This window comes from Phaseolus vulgaris, chromosome 7 (genome assembly GCF_000499845.2).
Source record: "Phaseolus vulgaris cultivar G19833 chromosome 7, P. vulgaris v2.0, whole genome shotgun sequence".
Classification (NCBI taxonomy): domain Eukaryota; kingdom Viridiplantae; phylum Streptophyta; class Magnoliopsida; order Fabales; family Fabaceae; genus Phaseolus; species Phaseolus vulgaris.
The window spans coordinates 6,208,625-6,222,003 of NC_023753.2; the positions used below are offsets into that span (position 1 = coordinate 6,208,625).

General features: G+C 33.2%; 1 protein-coding gene across 5 annotated transcripts; it reads left to right on the top strand.

Moving 5' to 3' along the window:
• Positions 1-1,793: 1,793 nt before the first annotated feature.
• On the top strand, positions 1,794-7,967 carry LOC137828106 (homeobox-leucine zipper protein ANTHOCYANINLESS 2-like). Of its 5 annotated transcripts, none has more exons than XM_068634541.1 (10): positions 1,794-2,123; positions 3,565-3,782; positions 3,905-4,022; positions 4,122-4,811; positions 5,039-5,140; positions 5,219-5,431; positions 6,341-6,515; positions 6,608-6,975; positions 7,151-7,565; positions 7,656-7,967. In XM_068634541.1, exons 2-9 carry the CDS (start codon positions 3,574-3,576, stop codon positions 7,532-7,534), a joined length of 2,259 nt encoding a protein of 752 aa, XP_068490642.1. In that variant the 5' UTR covers positions 1,794-2,123; positions 3,565-3,573; the 3' UTR covers positions 7,535-7,565; positions 7,656-7,967. The 5 variants fall into 5 exon arrangements, with proteins under 5 accessions (XP_068490642.1, XP_068490639.1, XP_068490640.1 ...); XM_068634537.1 differs by lacking the exon at positions 1,794-2,123 and adding an exon at positions 2,496-3,430; XM_068634538.1 differs by having other exon boundaries at positions 7,151-7,967.
• Positions 7,968-13,379: the final 5,412 nt, after the last annotated feature.

The following is a 13,379-nucleotide window of genomic DNA, read 5'->3' on the forward strand; positions in this document are numbered from 1 at the left end:
ATCCTTAAATAATATCACATTTCTCTTTCAAACAATATATGTTTGCAATATCCCATCTGAAACCAAGTTCTTATTCCTTCCTCTTTGCATCACTTTGTCCTTTGTTTTCAATAGTTTTGGCCTCAAAATAGTTATTTGAATATTTTTCTTTTCATTTAGCAAGTACTACGCAACAATATTAAAGTTAAGTTTTTTGTATGGAGCAAAATTGCTTTGAGTGATAGCAAATTTCTTAACTTCTAGGAAAAGAATAAAATAGTAGACGTGTTTGGAAATCATCTTCAAAAGTTTTGTTTCTATCTAACATTGTCTTTTCAAGATGTTAGAGTTTTATTTTTTTATCATATTACAACTTTTTGAGTACTCCAACTTTCTCAATTTTGTTCCTAAATATCTTATTCCCAATCATATATTCAAGTTTTATTGGCACAAGTTGATACATGAACAAAATTTAGTTAATAAATTTCTTAATTAATAATTTTGTGACTTAGAAGTTCATAATCTTTATTAATCTTTCTCACTAGGTTTATTTGATTTATAATTGACTTTTATATTTGATAATTTTCTATCATTGATTTTCAATGGAAACATCTGTGTGCATTTAGCTTGAACATTGGTTTTACCATGATTGATAGCTTCCACCAAGTTCATTAATTGAAAATTTATAAGATAAGTTGTGATATCACTTTTGAAAATTAGTATAACAATTTTTTTTATAAATTTATGAACGTAAAGTAGCCACTATGAGGAAACAAAATAATAAGACTACTAACATCAATCATTTTAACAATATAAACAAGAAATAATTACAACATTTAATTTAATAAAAAAATACAAATAATCTATATTTAGATTTTTCAAATTACAGGTCATGTCTCACTTTTCATAAATTATAGTGAAAGTAATTTTTTCTTTATTTTAAAGAAAATTCTTAACCTATATATTAAATAAAACAATTTTTTTTAAGTATTTATTTATTGATAGATGAAAAATTCTTATTAAGTAAGAAAGACAACTCTTCTTATTCATAGAATAGATATATATATATATATATAACTATAGTTTAACTAAATGTTTGATTTTGGATAATCTCTAAAGTTCTTTCTGCTTGTTTTTTATTTTCTGCATGATGTATCTCCTCGTTTGTATGTATTCAATTGAATATAATTGACTTATTTAGGTTTGTGATATTTTATTTGTTCTAGTAGAAAGTTAGTGACAAGCTTCTAGTACAAGGGTTGTTAGTTTATGTACGATTTTATACATTAGTTAGATCATCTTAAAAAGATTCTTATTTATTTATTTTTTATTACTTATAAAAAACTGATTTTGTAAGGTTGTGTTGCATTTAAAGTCTATTTTTTAACATTGTACTATAATTATTTTAAAAATTCTTATTAAATAAGAAATATAACTCTTGTTATTCATAGAATATATATATATATATATATATATATATATAACTCTTCAAAAATATATATTATTATTTTTATAAAAAATAATTTTGAAAATTTTGCATCAATTAAAAATAAAAGTATTTTATAATATATAAAAATTTACATTTATCTTATTAGTTAATTTAATTTTATTAAGTTAAATTTAAAGTATAAAAAGTGAGAAATTCTATCTCATTCATATGTTAGCCTCTTTATACTTTAAGAATCCTAATTTTTTTGAAATGACCTTACTGTCCTTAATCGTAGACAGTTTATTGGCTGTTCTCGGATCTTACGGTGGAGCATCACAGAGTGGAAAGAAACCATTCAAAAGGACAAAGCGAGTAGATTGTAGTTGACAACAGTAATAGCGGACGCAGGCGCGTGTGGACGCGCTCCATGTTGATTGGTGGCGGACATCACGAACCCCTCTTTCTAGCATGGACCCCACTCTCTTATGCTATACATTGAAGATGGAAAAATAATAAGTGTGTGCAGAGAGTAACCAGAGAGAAAGATCTGGTTGAAGAAGCAGCTATGTTATTAACAGGAACAGCCACAAAGGGGTTTGGAATCTAACTTGGATTCGACTTCAAAGCAAAATCCGAAAGGGTTTGTTTCATTTAGGGAAAACACAATTATCTTTCAGCAGAAAACCATTGACTTCTCATTACCCTCATAGTCACTGTAAGTCAGCTCCATCTTTTTTTTTATTGTTAATCAATCAACATTTTATATAAATATAAACTATTTTATTTTATCTGTCCCTTTCTCTTCCACCAATCTCAATAGACGCAGCATGCATCAATCTTTAAGAAAAAAATAATAGCAAGAGAAAGAGATTTTTACCTTTTAAGATTTAATGTTTTTGCTGTCAAATTTATCAACCACGAATTGGATTATTTAATTTAAAAGAGAAATCATAACTTTCTAGGCTGTGGAACCCAGCGGCTCTGTTTGTTATTTTGGCTCTTTTACTTTGCACACTGTCAAATTAAAAGGTATCGTTTTCTCCGTACCATGGTTGGTTTGTATACCATCTAACTTTCTCCATTTCTCAGTTTCTCACTTATATCATCAGTGCCGGGGTGGAGAGAGAAGAGAGAGAATGGCGGGGGTGGTGTCAACCTGTATTTTTTAGCTTAGATTTGGTGTGATGCATTTGAAAAGTCAGGGTGGTGTGTGTGAATATGACTGAGATAAGATACTTATGAGAGAAGGTTTTGTATTTGTTGTTGTCTTTTTTATATTTGTGTGAAAAGATTCTCAATCTTTGTTTTTTATTCTTTTTTCCTGAGGGAAGTTTTGGCTTAGACTTCTTTGGATTTTCTTCTTGCTGGGGTCTTTTTCAAAATTATCGATACTGACAAAGAATCGGTCAAGTGTGAAATATAGAAAAACAAGGGTTCTCCTTCTCATGTCACTGTTTTGTGTTTTTTCTGCTGTTGGGGGTTGCAGACATGAGATGCAGGTGTGAACCTTGGATCAGAAAGGAAGGGGATTTTTCTTTGTCTTATTGCTCTTTCCATCTGTTTTAGGAATAGCCTTTTAGCTTTCTGCTGGAGAGAGAAAGGGGTGTCGACAAGGAAACAACTTTTTGGCCTTGTCTACTTTTTCACACAAAAAAAAATTCAATCTTGTCAGTGCTTAGCTCAATCTGTTTTAAAGGTCAAAAGTTAAGCGTATTAAGGAGTCAAAAAACTGAAAAAGCTCCTTGACAAAAGTGACAGTGACAATTTCGGGTATAAAATAGAAACAAAAAAAAGAGAAGAACATGAGAGTCAGCTAGAGCGTGGGAGGAATAGAATCACAGAAATTTTTGGTCCATAAAAAGGAGAGGGTCAATCCATTTTTTTAAAACCTTTTCTGGGGATTGAGCCTTGAGAGTTTGATTAACAGTTGCAGTTGGGGTGCAAGAGTTGTTGTGACTGATAATTATTTCTCAATCCGTTTCCTCTTCAATGCAAAATTCATCTTCCTTCTCCTACTCAAATGTATGATTTTGGTCTCTATAGCTAGACATCTTATTTTATTGTTTGTTTCTCTGTTGGCATTGAATTTCATTTATGCATCTTATTGTTCATCCCTTATCTTGTTTCTGATGAAGCTATTATTATGTTGTATACAGCAAAGGAAGATGGAGGGCCCCAGTGAGATAGGTCTCATTGGGGAAAATTTTGATGCTGGTTTGATGGGGAGGATGAGGGACGATGAGTATGAAAGCCGCTCTGGAAGTGATAACTTCGATGGTGTATCTGGTGATGATCAGGATGGTGGTGATGATCAGCCACAGAGGAAGAAAAGATATCACAGACATACTCCTCACCAAATTCAAGAGCTCGAGTCGTACGACTTTATGAAACTTAGTGATTTTTAATTTATTTACTTTTTGCTAATTTTCTTCCGTGATTGAGTAACGTGGTAAGATTGGTTTTTGGTTTTTGGGTTTTGCTTTTATTGGTTTTTAGTTTCTTCAAGGAGTGTCCTCATCCTGATGAGAAGCAAAGGTTGGATCTCAGTAAGAGGCTTGGCTTGGAGAATAAGCAAGTGAAATTCTGGTTTCAGAATCGACGAACCCAAATGAAGGTGAATTTAAGGACAATAATATAGAATTATTGCACTTGAATGCAGTTTCATGATTCAATTTAGGTACTGTGCTAATTGAAGTGATTTTTCTTGAATCAGACCCAACTGGAACGCCATGAGAACATAATGCTCAGGCAGGAGAATGATAAGCTCAGAGCTGAGAACAGTCTGATGAAGGAAGCAATGTCAAATCCAGTGTGCAACAGCTGTGGTGGCCCAGCTATTCCTGGGCAGATTTCATTTGAGGAGCACCAGATTAGAATCGAGAATGCTAGACTAAAAGATGAGTTGAACCGTATATGTGCCTTAGCAAACAAGTTCCTTGGCAAGCCAATCTCATCAATGACCAGTCCCATGGCTCTACCAAACTCAAATTCTGGTCTGGAACTTGGTATTGGAAGGAACGGGCTTGGTGGTTCAAGCACTCTTGGCACTCCTTTGCCAATGGGACTTGACTTGGGAGATGGAGTGTTGGGCACTCAAACTGCAATGCCCGGGATTAGACCATCATTGGGGTTGATGGGAAATGAAGTTCAGCTTGAGCGATCTATGCTTATAGATCTTGCATTGGCTGCTATGGAGGAATTGCTAAAGATGACTCAGGCAGAGAGCCCTCTTTGGATTAAGAGTTTGGATGGTGAGAAGGAGGTGTTTAATCATGAGGAGTATGCAAGGTTGTTTTCTCCTTGTATTGGTCCAAAACCCACTGGTTATGTAACTGAAGCTACAAGAGAAACCGGGATAGTAATCATCAACAGTTTAGCCCTTGTGGAAACTTTGATGGACGCGGTATGTCTATGATGATCAACTTCCTAGCTACTCTTCAGTGAAGCAAACCAATTTTAGTTTTCTGTTGAGAATTGCCAGTGATGCAGGGATCAAAGCAATATTACTTTTTAGGATAACACTTTGATTTAGTGCTTTTGATCTTAAATAATGGACCGTGACTATTATTTAATCTAGAATTGAGCAGGTATGTTTAATATCTTGTTTTAATTTTTTATTTCTTTGAATAGAATCGATGGGCAGAGATGTTTCCTTCTATGATTGCTAGAGCTATCAACCTGGATGTTATATCCAATGGCATGGGTGGAACACGTAATGGTGCTCTACAAGTGGTATGTTTCTTTGTTGTATATTTGCTTCACTTTGTCTTAGTAGTTGGTGGAACTGATGACTAGGATTATGCATTTCAGATGCATGCTGAGGTACAATTGCTTTCACCACTAGTCCCTGTTCGTCAAGTGAGATTCATCCGGTTCTGTAAGCAGCATGCAGAAGGTGTATGGGCTGTGGTTGATGTTTCTATTGATATTGTTCATGATTCTGCTAATGCACAGCCATTCATGAGCTGTAGGAGGCTTCCTTCTGGCTGTATTGTGCAGGATATGCCCAATGGTTACTCCAAGGTAAGTCCTCATCTAAGTTCTTTTTAAGTCTATTTTCTTTTCTCTTAAATCTTTGCTTGAGAATATCCTTGATATATCTGATGATGTAATAGTTTTGCAAGAAGTTTCACTTGACTTCTTTGTATTTTATTTGTCCAGTGCTACTCCTAGAAAATAGTGAATCAAGGCTTATATTGTTTAGCAATATTTTGAAACTTCGTTTCTGTTTAGCATCTTTTACTATTTAAAAGTGCGTGAAAATTTTAAATCTTGGATTCTTCAGTCTTTGTCGTATAAACAAATACACTTGATGCTTCTATTCCTATCTCCTTTGATAAGAACGTACTATTTTTTTTACTGCATACGAGACCATAATGACCTGGATCCAGTCATATGCTGCTATATTATAATGTTGACAGGTGATGTGTTAATCCGTGCCCTTTAATATATTGATATAGGTTTTATAATATTAAAATAATTCCATAATCTGCTAATGGTGTTGGGATTTGTCTCTATCGCGTTGACATCTGCTCCGATATTGACATTTTACATAATCCTTTCTTAGTTGAGGTATTAATTTATAATTAGCCTAGGGTTTTATGTCAAACACTTTTTATGTATGTGGAGTTTTACGTAAAATCAGTAATAACCCTTCTAGTTTTATCTATGACCACGTAAACAAAAGTTTGATTATTCTAGTTATGTTCGGATAAAAGTTAGGAACGTATTTTATGAATTGCAATGCACATCAGAATTCTAAAACACAAAATAAAGAAAATATGGTTATTTTTTGTTTTGTACTCCTCGACTAGCATGCAAACATTTACTACATTGCCTGGGGATTCATTCTTTACATAGCTGCCTCTGCTAGTTTTAAAATATTTCTTTTTGTTTGTTTGTTTGATAGAAGATAAGTTGCACTCTTTGTAGGTTACTTGGCTTGAGCATTGGGAGTATGATGAGAGTGTTGTTCACCAACTTTATCGCCCATTGCTTAGTTCTGGTGTTGGATTTGGTGCTCATAGATGGATCGCCACTCTCCAAAGGCAATGTGAATGCTTGGCCATCCTCATGTCCTCTTCCATTTCAAGTGATGATCACACAGGTACACATGCATGCCATGTTTTGTTTACCCTTTCATCACATGTAATGTAATGATGTGACACTATCATTGTGTAAACTTTGGCACTTTTGCAGCATTGAGCCAAGCTGGTCGGAGGAGCATGTTGAAATTGGCACAACGCATGACTGGTAACTTCTGTTCGGGGGTTTGTGCTTCGTCTGCTCGTAAGTGGGACATGCTTCACATAGGGACTCTCGGTGATGACATGAAAGTGATGACTAGGAAAAACGTGGACGACCCTGGTGAGCCTCCTGGGATCGTGCTTAGTGCTGCAACTTCTGTTTGGATGCCAGTGTCACGGCAAAGGGTGTTTGATTTTCTGCGTGATGAACGGCTGAGAAGTGAGTGGGACATCTTGTCCAACGGTGGACCAATGCAGGAGATGGTACATATTGCCAAAGGACAAGGACATGGAAACTGCGTTTCCCTTCTCCGTGCTAATGTAAGTTGTTTTCTCAGGCACACAAGATGAAACATTAAGGCTTAATAATAGTATCCTTAACACGGGTTAAGGCTTAAGGAAACAGAAATAAATAATCATCATATGAGTGATAGAAAAAAGTCATTTTGTTTTTTTGTCATTGATATCAGTGTATGGTGTCTGATTTGCATTGCAGGCTGTTAATGCGAACGATAGCAGCATGCTGATTCTGCAAGAGACATGGATGGACGCTTCGTGCTCAGTGGTGGTATATGCGCCAGTTGACGTGCAATCACTGAACGTGGTGATGAGTGGGGGAGATTCTGCATACGTTGCACTCTTGCCTTCAGGCTTCGCCATTCTCCCGGATGGTCACTGCAACAACAACAGCAGTTGCAATGGCACAATGCAGAAGGGCGGCGGTGGCGAAGAGAGCGGGGGAAGCCTTCTGACAGTGGGGTTCCAAATTCTGGTGAACAGTCTCCCAACAGCAAAACTCACAGTGGAGTCAGTGGACACTGTGAATAACCTCATTTCATGCACCATTCAGAAGATCAAAGGCGCTCTCAGAGTTGCATAAACATGACAAGACAACCATTTTGTTAATGCAAGTTAAGTTACCTTACCTTAGTATTTTGTGGTAATTTTTTCTTCTAAGGAGAGGGAGGGATTATATGATTTATATTTGGTTGGGTGTATAGGATTTAAATTATATAGAGTAGTGGACGAGGCTGAGGCAGAAAGGGTCGCAAAGAAGGTTTCGAGTCAAGAACGAACCGCGATGGAGGAACTTCATTCTGCTGCATTGCTTGCACTGCACATTCTGCTCATAGTGGTTCGGGTATTGACTCGTTGACCTGCGAGTTAGTCTCAGCATCTTCTTTCGATAAAAAAAAATGTATCTGTCTTTCTATTTAATTATTACTAGTACCCTCCCATCTCCCCCATATACACTTCCAAATTGCTGAACTAATCTATTTTACTTCCGAATGCATTTTCACATTTTCTGATAATTCATTTCGCTCAATTGCCTTCTCTTTTTTTCATTATCATCTTATTATTACACCATCATTACTTACTGTTTAACATTATTTCTGATTTCTCAATTCATGAAACATCCTTAAGTCCTAGAATTATTACACCTTGGTACGAACAGACTTTTATTTGTTACCTAAATATTAAGGCATCATTTTGATGGTTATATCTTCTCAAATCGGTATGAAAAATCTATGATCAACAATATAAACATTACAAAAAGATTTTAAACCCACGTGCTTAGGAAAAAGGCGAAACTTGGAAAATAATGGTAAATGCTAGTATTTGGTCTGAGAATTATTCTAATCGAGGGAGAATAAATTTGTAGGACGACGATGATGCATCAGTGCAGCATAAATTAAACTTTTAGACTCTTAAGTATTTTATATATATTAGCATACTTTTATTTTTCACTGAATATTATCAACTACTTGTTCAGTTAGCTATTAATCGTTTTATAAAAGCTTGTAATGTTGCTTTTCTTCGTATATATAGAGTTTTTGGTTATTTTTCTTTTATGAGATGTTAAATTTTTTTTCTTGTCTTTTATGGGTTTTGCAAGTTTCATTATGGGATTAGAACTCTTAAATTGATGAGCTCTCATACACTATTTCATTTATCTTCATTTTCATGTTTTTCCTAATCTTGTTTTAGTTTTTTTTTGTTCAGTTTCATTATGAATGAATTGAATTATGGTATTAGAACTCTTACTATTTAATTTATCTTTCTTCTTCATTTTCATGTTTTTTTCCTAATCTTGTTTTACCTTTTTAAGTTAGTTTCATTATGAGTGAATTGCATATTCAAGATAAAACATTTAATGTGCATAGTAAATACTACCTTAAGCTTGGAGAAAATTTTATTACTTCGTTTATCGCTCTAAGAACAATTTGGAAACCAATTTTAAATCACTTCTTCATTCACTTTAAAAAAATTTAAGAATATAATTGCATCATGATGACTTGTACACTTCGGCATAACATCTTCATAATGATACTTATAATATATGAAAATATTTGAAGTCCCAATATTCACAAGGGAATTTGTAAAGAATCTCATAATTGTAGCAAAATATGGTAACAATTCTATTACTTGTTATTTGATCAAATTACACATAAATGTCTCATCCTATTTGTACATGTAATTCAAAAGGATCATGTAATGATCTCACTTGTGTAAGGGAAATAAAGGACCAAAATCATGTGATGCAATTCTTCTTTATAGTTTAAATGATCAATAAATAATGTTACATCAAACATTTTCTTGATGGATCATTTGTTTTTATAGCCAAAGTTTTTTTTATGGAATTAAACAAGAAATAAAATTTGTTACGACAAATTTATTTGAAAAAAATATAAGTATAATTAATACAATCACTTTAATTAGTCTCAATTTCTAGTGTGTTTTGTAATTATTATGATAGAAATAATCACACTATATTCTTCAACCATTTCATAATAAAGGAAATTCTTATGAATATATAAAGGAAAGTCAACATGTAAAGATAATATTGATAATAATGAACTATATACTAAAATATTATTAGTCAGACTATTGAAGAATGTTATATGAAACATAAATAACCTTCTCACCATTAATTCTACATTTCAGAAGGAGTCATCATCAATAATATAGTTGCAAAGTGATGTATATAAAGAAAAAAAATTGTTAGGTTTTTTACAACCAATATCAACGATATAATTTATTGATGGATGTTAGATATTTTTCCAATAAAAGTTTATAGTGATTTTTGGTTATCAATATTTTTAAAATTGTTTTTCGGTCACTATTGCTAATGTTATTCGATAATAATTACTATATTTGATGATAAATTTAAATAGAATATTTAAAATATAAAAAATTTAAATTTAATATTTTTAATTTTCTAAAAATGATAAAATTCTCTATCCGAAATTTGACTATTGCAAATTCAGGAAAGGTTACACTCAAAATGACAAGTGCTCATATTCATTCAATCTACTTTTTACTTTGATCTTTGCCAAGTAATATTTATAGGTTTCAGGTTTCAACAAACAAAAATCATAAGATGCATCATTTAAAATTGGAATACCATTGTATTAATTTTCAAAACAAAATACCATATTTTAAAACAATTAAATTCATCAAAATTAAACGGAGTGTTTGCAATATTGTATTTGCTATTACTCCTTGATAGGGCCTCCAGATATATACACATAAAACTCAAGCCCATGATATATATTTATAAAGGCACCACCAATATTCATATAATTTCTTAATTGCCCGTCTTTTTGTGCTTATTTACCCAAATCCCCCTTCCATGTGAGTATTCCCCGTAGAGCGTAGACAACGACCCAGTTTAGCAGCAAACCCAAAGTACGAATCTTGTTTGTACAGATGAAATTTATAGATGCATCTACACTATATTTTACTTTCTTTTTTCGGTAGAAGGTTAAATTACTGTGTAAAAAGAAATGGTAATTAATTTCAATGCTCAAAATATTGTTTTGTTTCATGCAGTCATATACTATGTGCAAACACTGGCATGGAAAGAATTATAATAAATATGATCTTATATTTCATATCAGATCCATAGTATCACACGAGTTAATAGTCTTATAGCGTGTATTGAAGATCTTACATTCACTAGAAATTAAGACTTTTTGTAACATATAAATACGTGCAAACTTTTTCTTATAAATCGGTTTTATAAAATTGAATTAAACTTAAATGTGAATTTCTTAATAAAGTAGTTTTTTTTTTGCAGCTGTTATAATTGAGCTGTCAATGCTCTCGTTATTGTATATTCTTAACACAACACATCTGTATGCTCAATATTTGAACTCTTGTGACATATTCAATTTCATACAAAACAGTATTGTCTGAATTATGTTGGGTGGAAAATCTGTACCACAACCAACCCTCCTGGTCATTGCTAAATCAATTGTTCAGGGTGTTAACCTTTTAAAAATTGACTTTTTTGGTCACTAAAAAACCAGGTATTATTGCACTTGGTCATCATGTCAAAAATGTCTTTTTCTGGTTTAAATTGTCCATCTTCCAGATTGGTTGACATATTTATTTCAGTTGACACAAACTAGTGCTGGTTTTGCCAGCCGAGACAGTAAAATTGATTCAACAAGCATATAAAGCTGTCATGTGACGAACTCAATAGTAGCAGACTTATACACTCTTGAATGATATTGGGTGAGTTCGGTGTATGCCAAAATATGAGAGGTGGAAAATGGCAATGATGTGAATAATATGATCGTATATTCCCTTCAAAATTAAAATAAATTGCCTTTTGTTACCTGTCTATTTTAATTCCTACCCAACACACTAGTGCTTGTGATGTACAGCTTGATATATTAAGAGATATGCAATCACAAAAAATGCAGACATGCAGATTTGACATTGATGATGTTCCATTGATCAACTACAGGCGAACAAAGTACAAGTAACTACTATGGTTGATGTTAAAATATTTGGAAGGGTTGGTGAATTAGCCGCGTTGTGACATTGAAGTTCCCAAAAAGGTATACGTATAATACAACATCGAGTCTGCTTTAAGTGAATCATGTTCATCTGTTTCTGATGAAAAGCACAGGTTAAAACAAAGGAGTATGATTTCATCGAAATTGTCACGTGGTAGAAATTGTAAAGGCACTGTACATGAATAAAACAATTACAATTTAGTGTAACTTCTTTTCTTAGGTTCCTGTTTAAAAATTTACATTTGGGTATCCACATACTCGGGAAAAAAATGTATTTATCTACATTCTTTATTTTGGGTGAGAGTGAGTAATAGAACACTTTCGGTGTTTTCCACTTAGTACAATCCTAAGTTGTACAACAGGATAGTTGTTTTTGGTGGATTGTTTAATGGGCAACTGTTTTAGGAGTGATAGCATAGCAATCACAACGTCACAAATTGAAGTGTGGAAGATTTGATTAAGGGTAGATGGCTTCACAGGTACACAAAATAAAAATCTGTCCTATTAGACAGAAATAAAAGACTGTGAACTGTTTGCAATCATCACTATTCACTACCCTTGTTGAATAATTTTTCCCACTTGAGATAAGAGGATTAATGTTTTTCCCTACACCCAGACTGACATATGGTGTTGCAAGTCAATAGTAACCCATGGAAGGGGCATCAAGTTTCCATCTGCAACAAAATAATGTGTGCTTGAGTGGTTGATTGTCCTTTGAAAAGTCTCGTCTGATGTCTTTTATGTGGACCATATAATCTGCAACAAGTTGAACGTTAGCATTCAAAGGGATGGAACCATAGCTTTATTTGTTGGGACGCTGAGATATTATGATCCTTAAATGCACTAATTAACCTGTCATCTAAAACCCAGCTACCCCGTGTGCTTTGTGTTTTCAATTCATTGCCTTCATCTTTCATTGCCTACTCTTAATGTCATCATCTTTTCATAATATGCCTATTTAATTGTGGAACTTAATAGATAACTCTTCTTGTCTACATATAAACTTTACATTTATGATTTCAATTTTCGTTACTGATTTAAGGGTGAGAACTCTTCACAGATATACCACTTGCAGATCAAGAAGGACATATGTTGATAACAGTCAAATATCTGCGAATTCTTAGAAGTACAAAATTTTAGTGAAAATTAAGTATATGACAATGCAGATTGCAGTATATGCATCCTGAATAAATACCCCACAACTCATGGTTTATAACTTTTTATATACACTACACACTCCTATCTACATCTTCTTTGTCGGAGTCCATATTATGATGCTATTTATTGTTTTAACTGTATTTTGATACAGTGTCAATTAAATTTGTGATCATTTTAATGTCAAATGTAAGCCACTTTAATAAGAATGTGGGAAATGTATAGCAGAATTCAACGCGCTTTAAACTCAAACTAAAGCAACATAACCCATGTTTGGAGTTGTACTTAAAATCATATTTTTTCCTAAGTCAGACACGCACTTGCTGGGCACTATGTAGCAGTTGAGATATATAGCAGACAACTATGGAGTCCCTTTTCCCATAGAATCAGACGTAGTGGGCAAAAGCAAGTAGATGATTTCTTTAATGAAACGTTATTCATAGGATCTTTGAATGCAATAGTAGTTTGGGAAATAATGTTGCCGTGATTATTACTTCCCCATACCAACTACTGTATTCGTAAGAAAAGACTCGTTGAAGAATTTAATTACAATTACAAGGAACATCACAAGTGTGTTCATACGAAGTGAAGATGTGTGTGAATGATTGACTTCTATATACTTCACACTGGTTCCTATAGGTATATTTTTCAAAAGTCTTGCCTCCAAAACTTCCACCACACATTTGATACTCATAACATTCCAAATAATCTAATTACTAATTTAAAACCTTGGATGTTACGAAACTCTATTTCAACTAATTT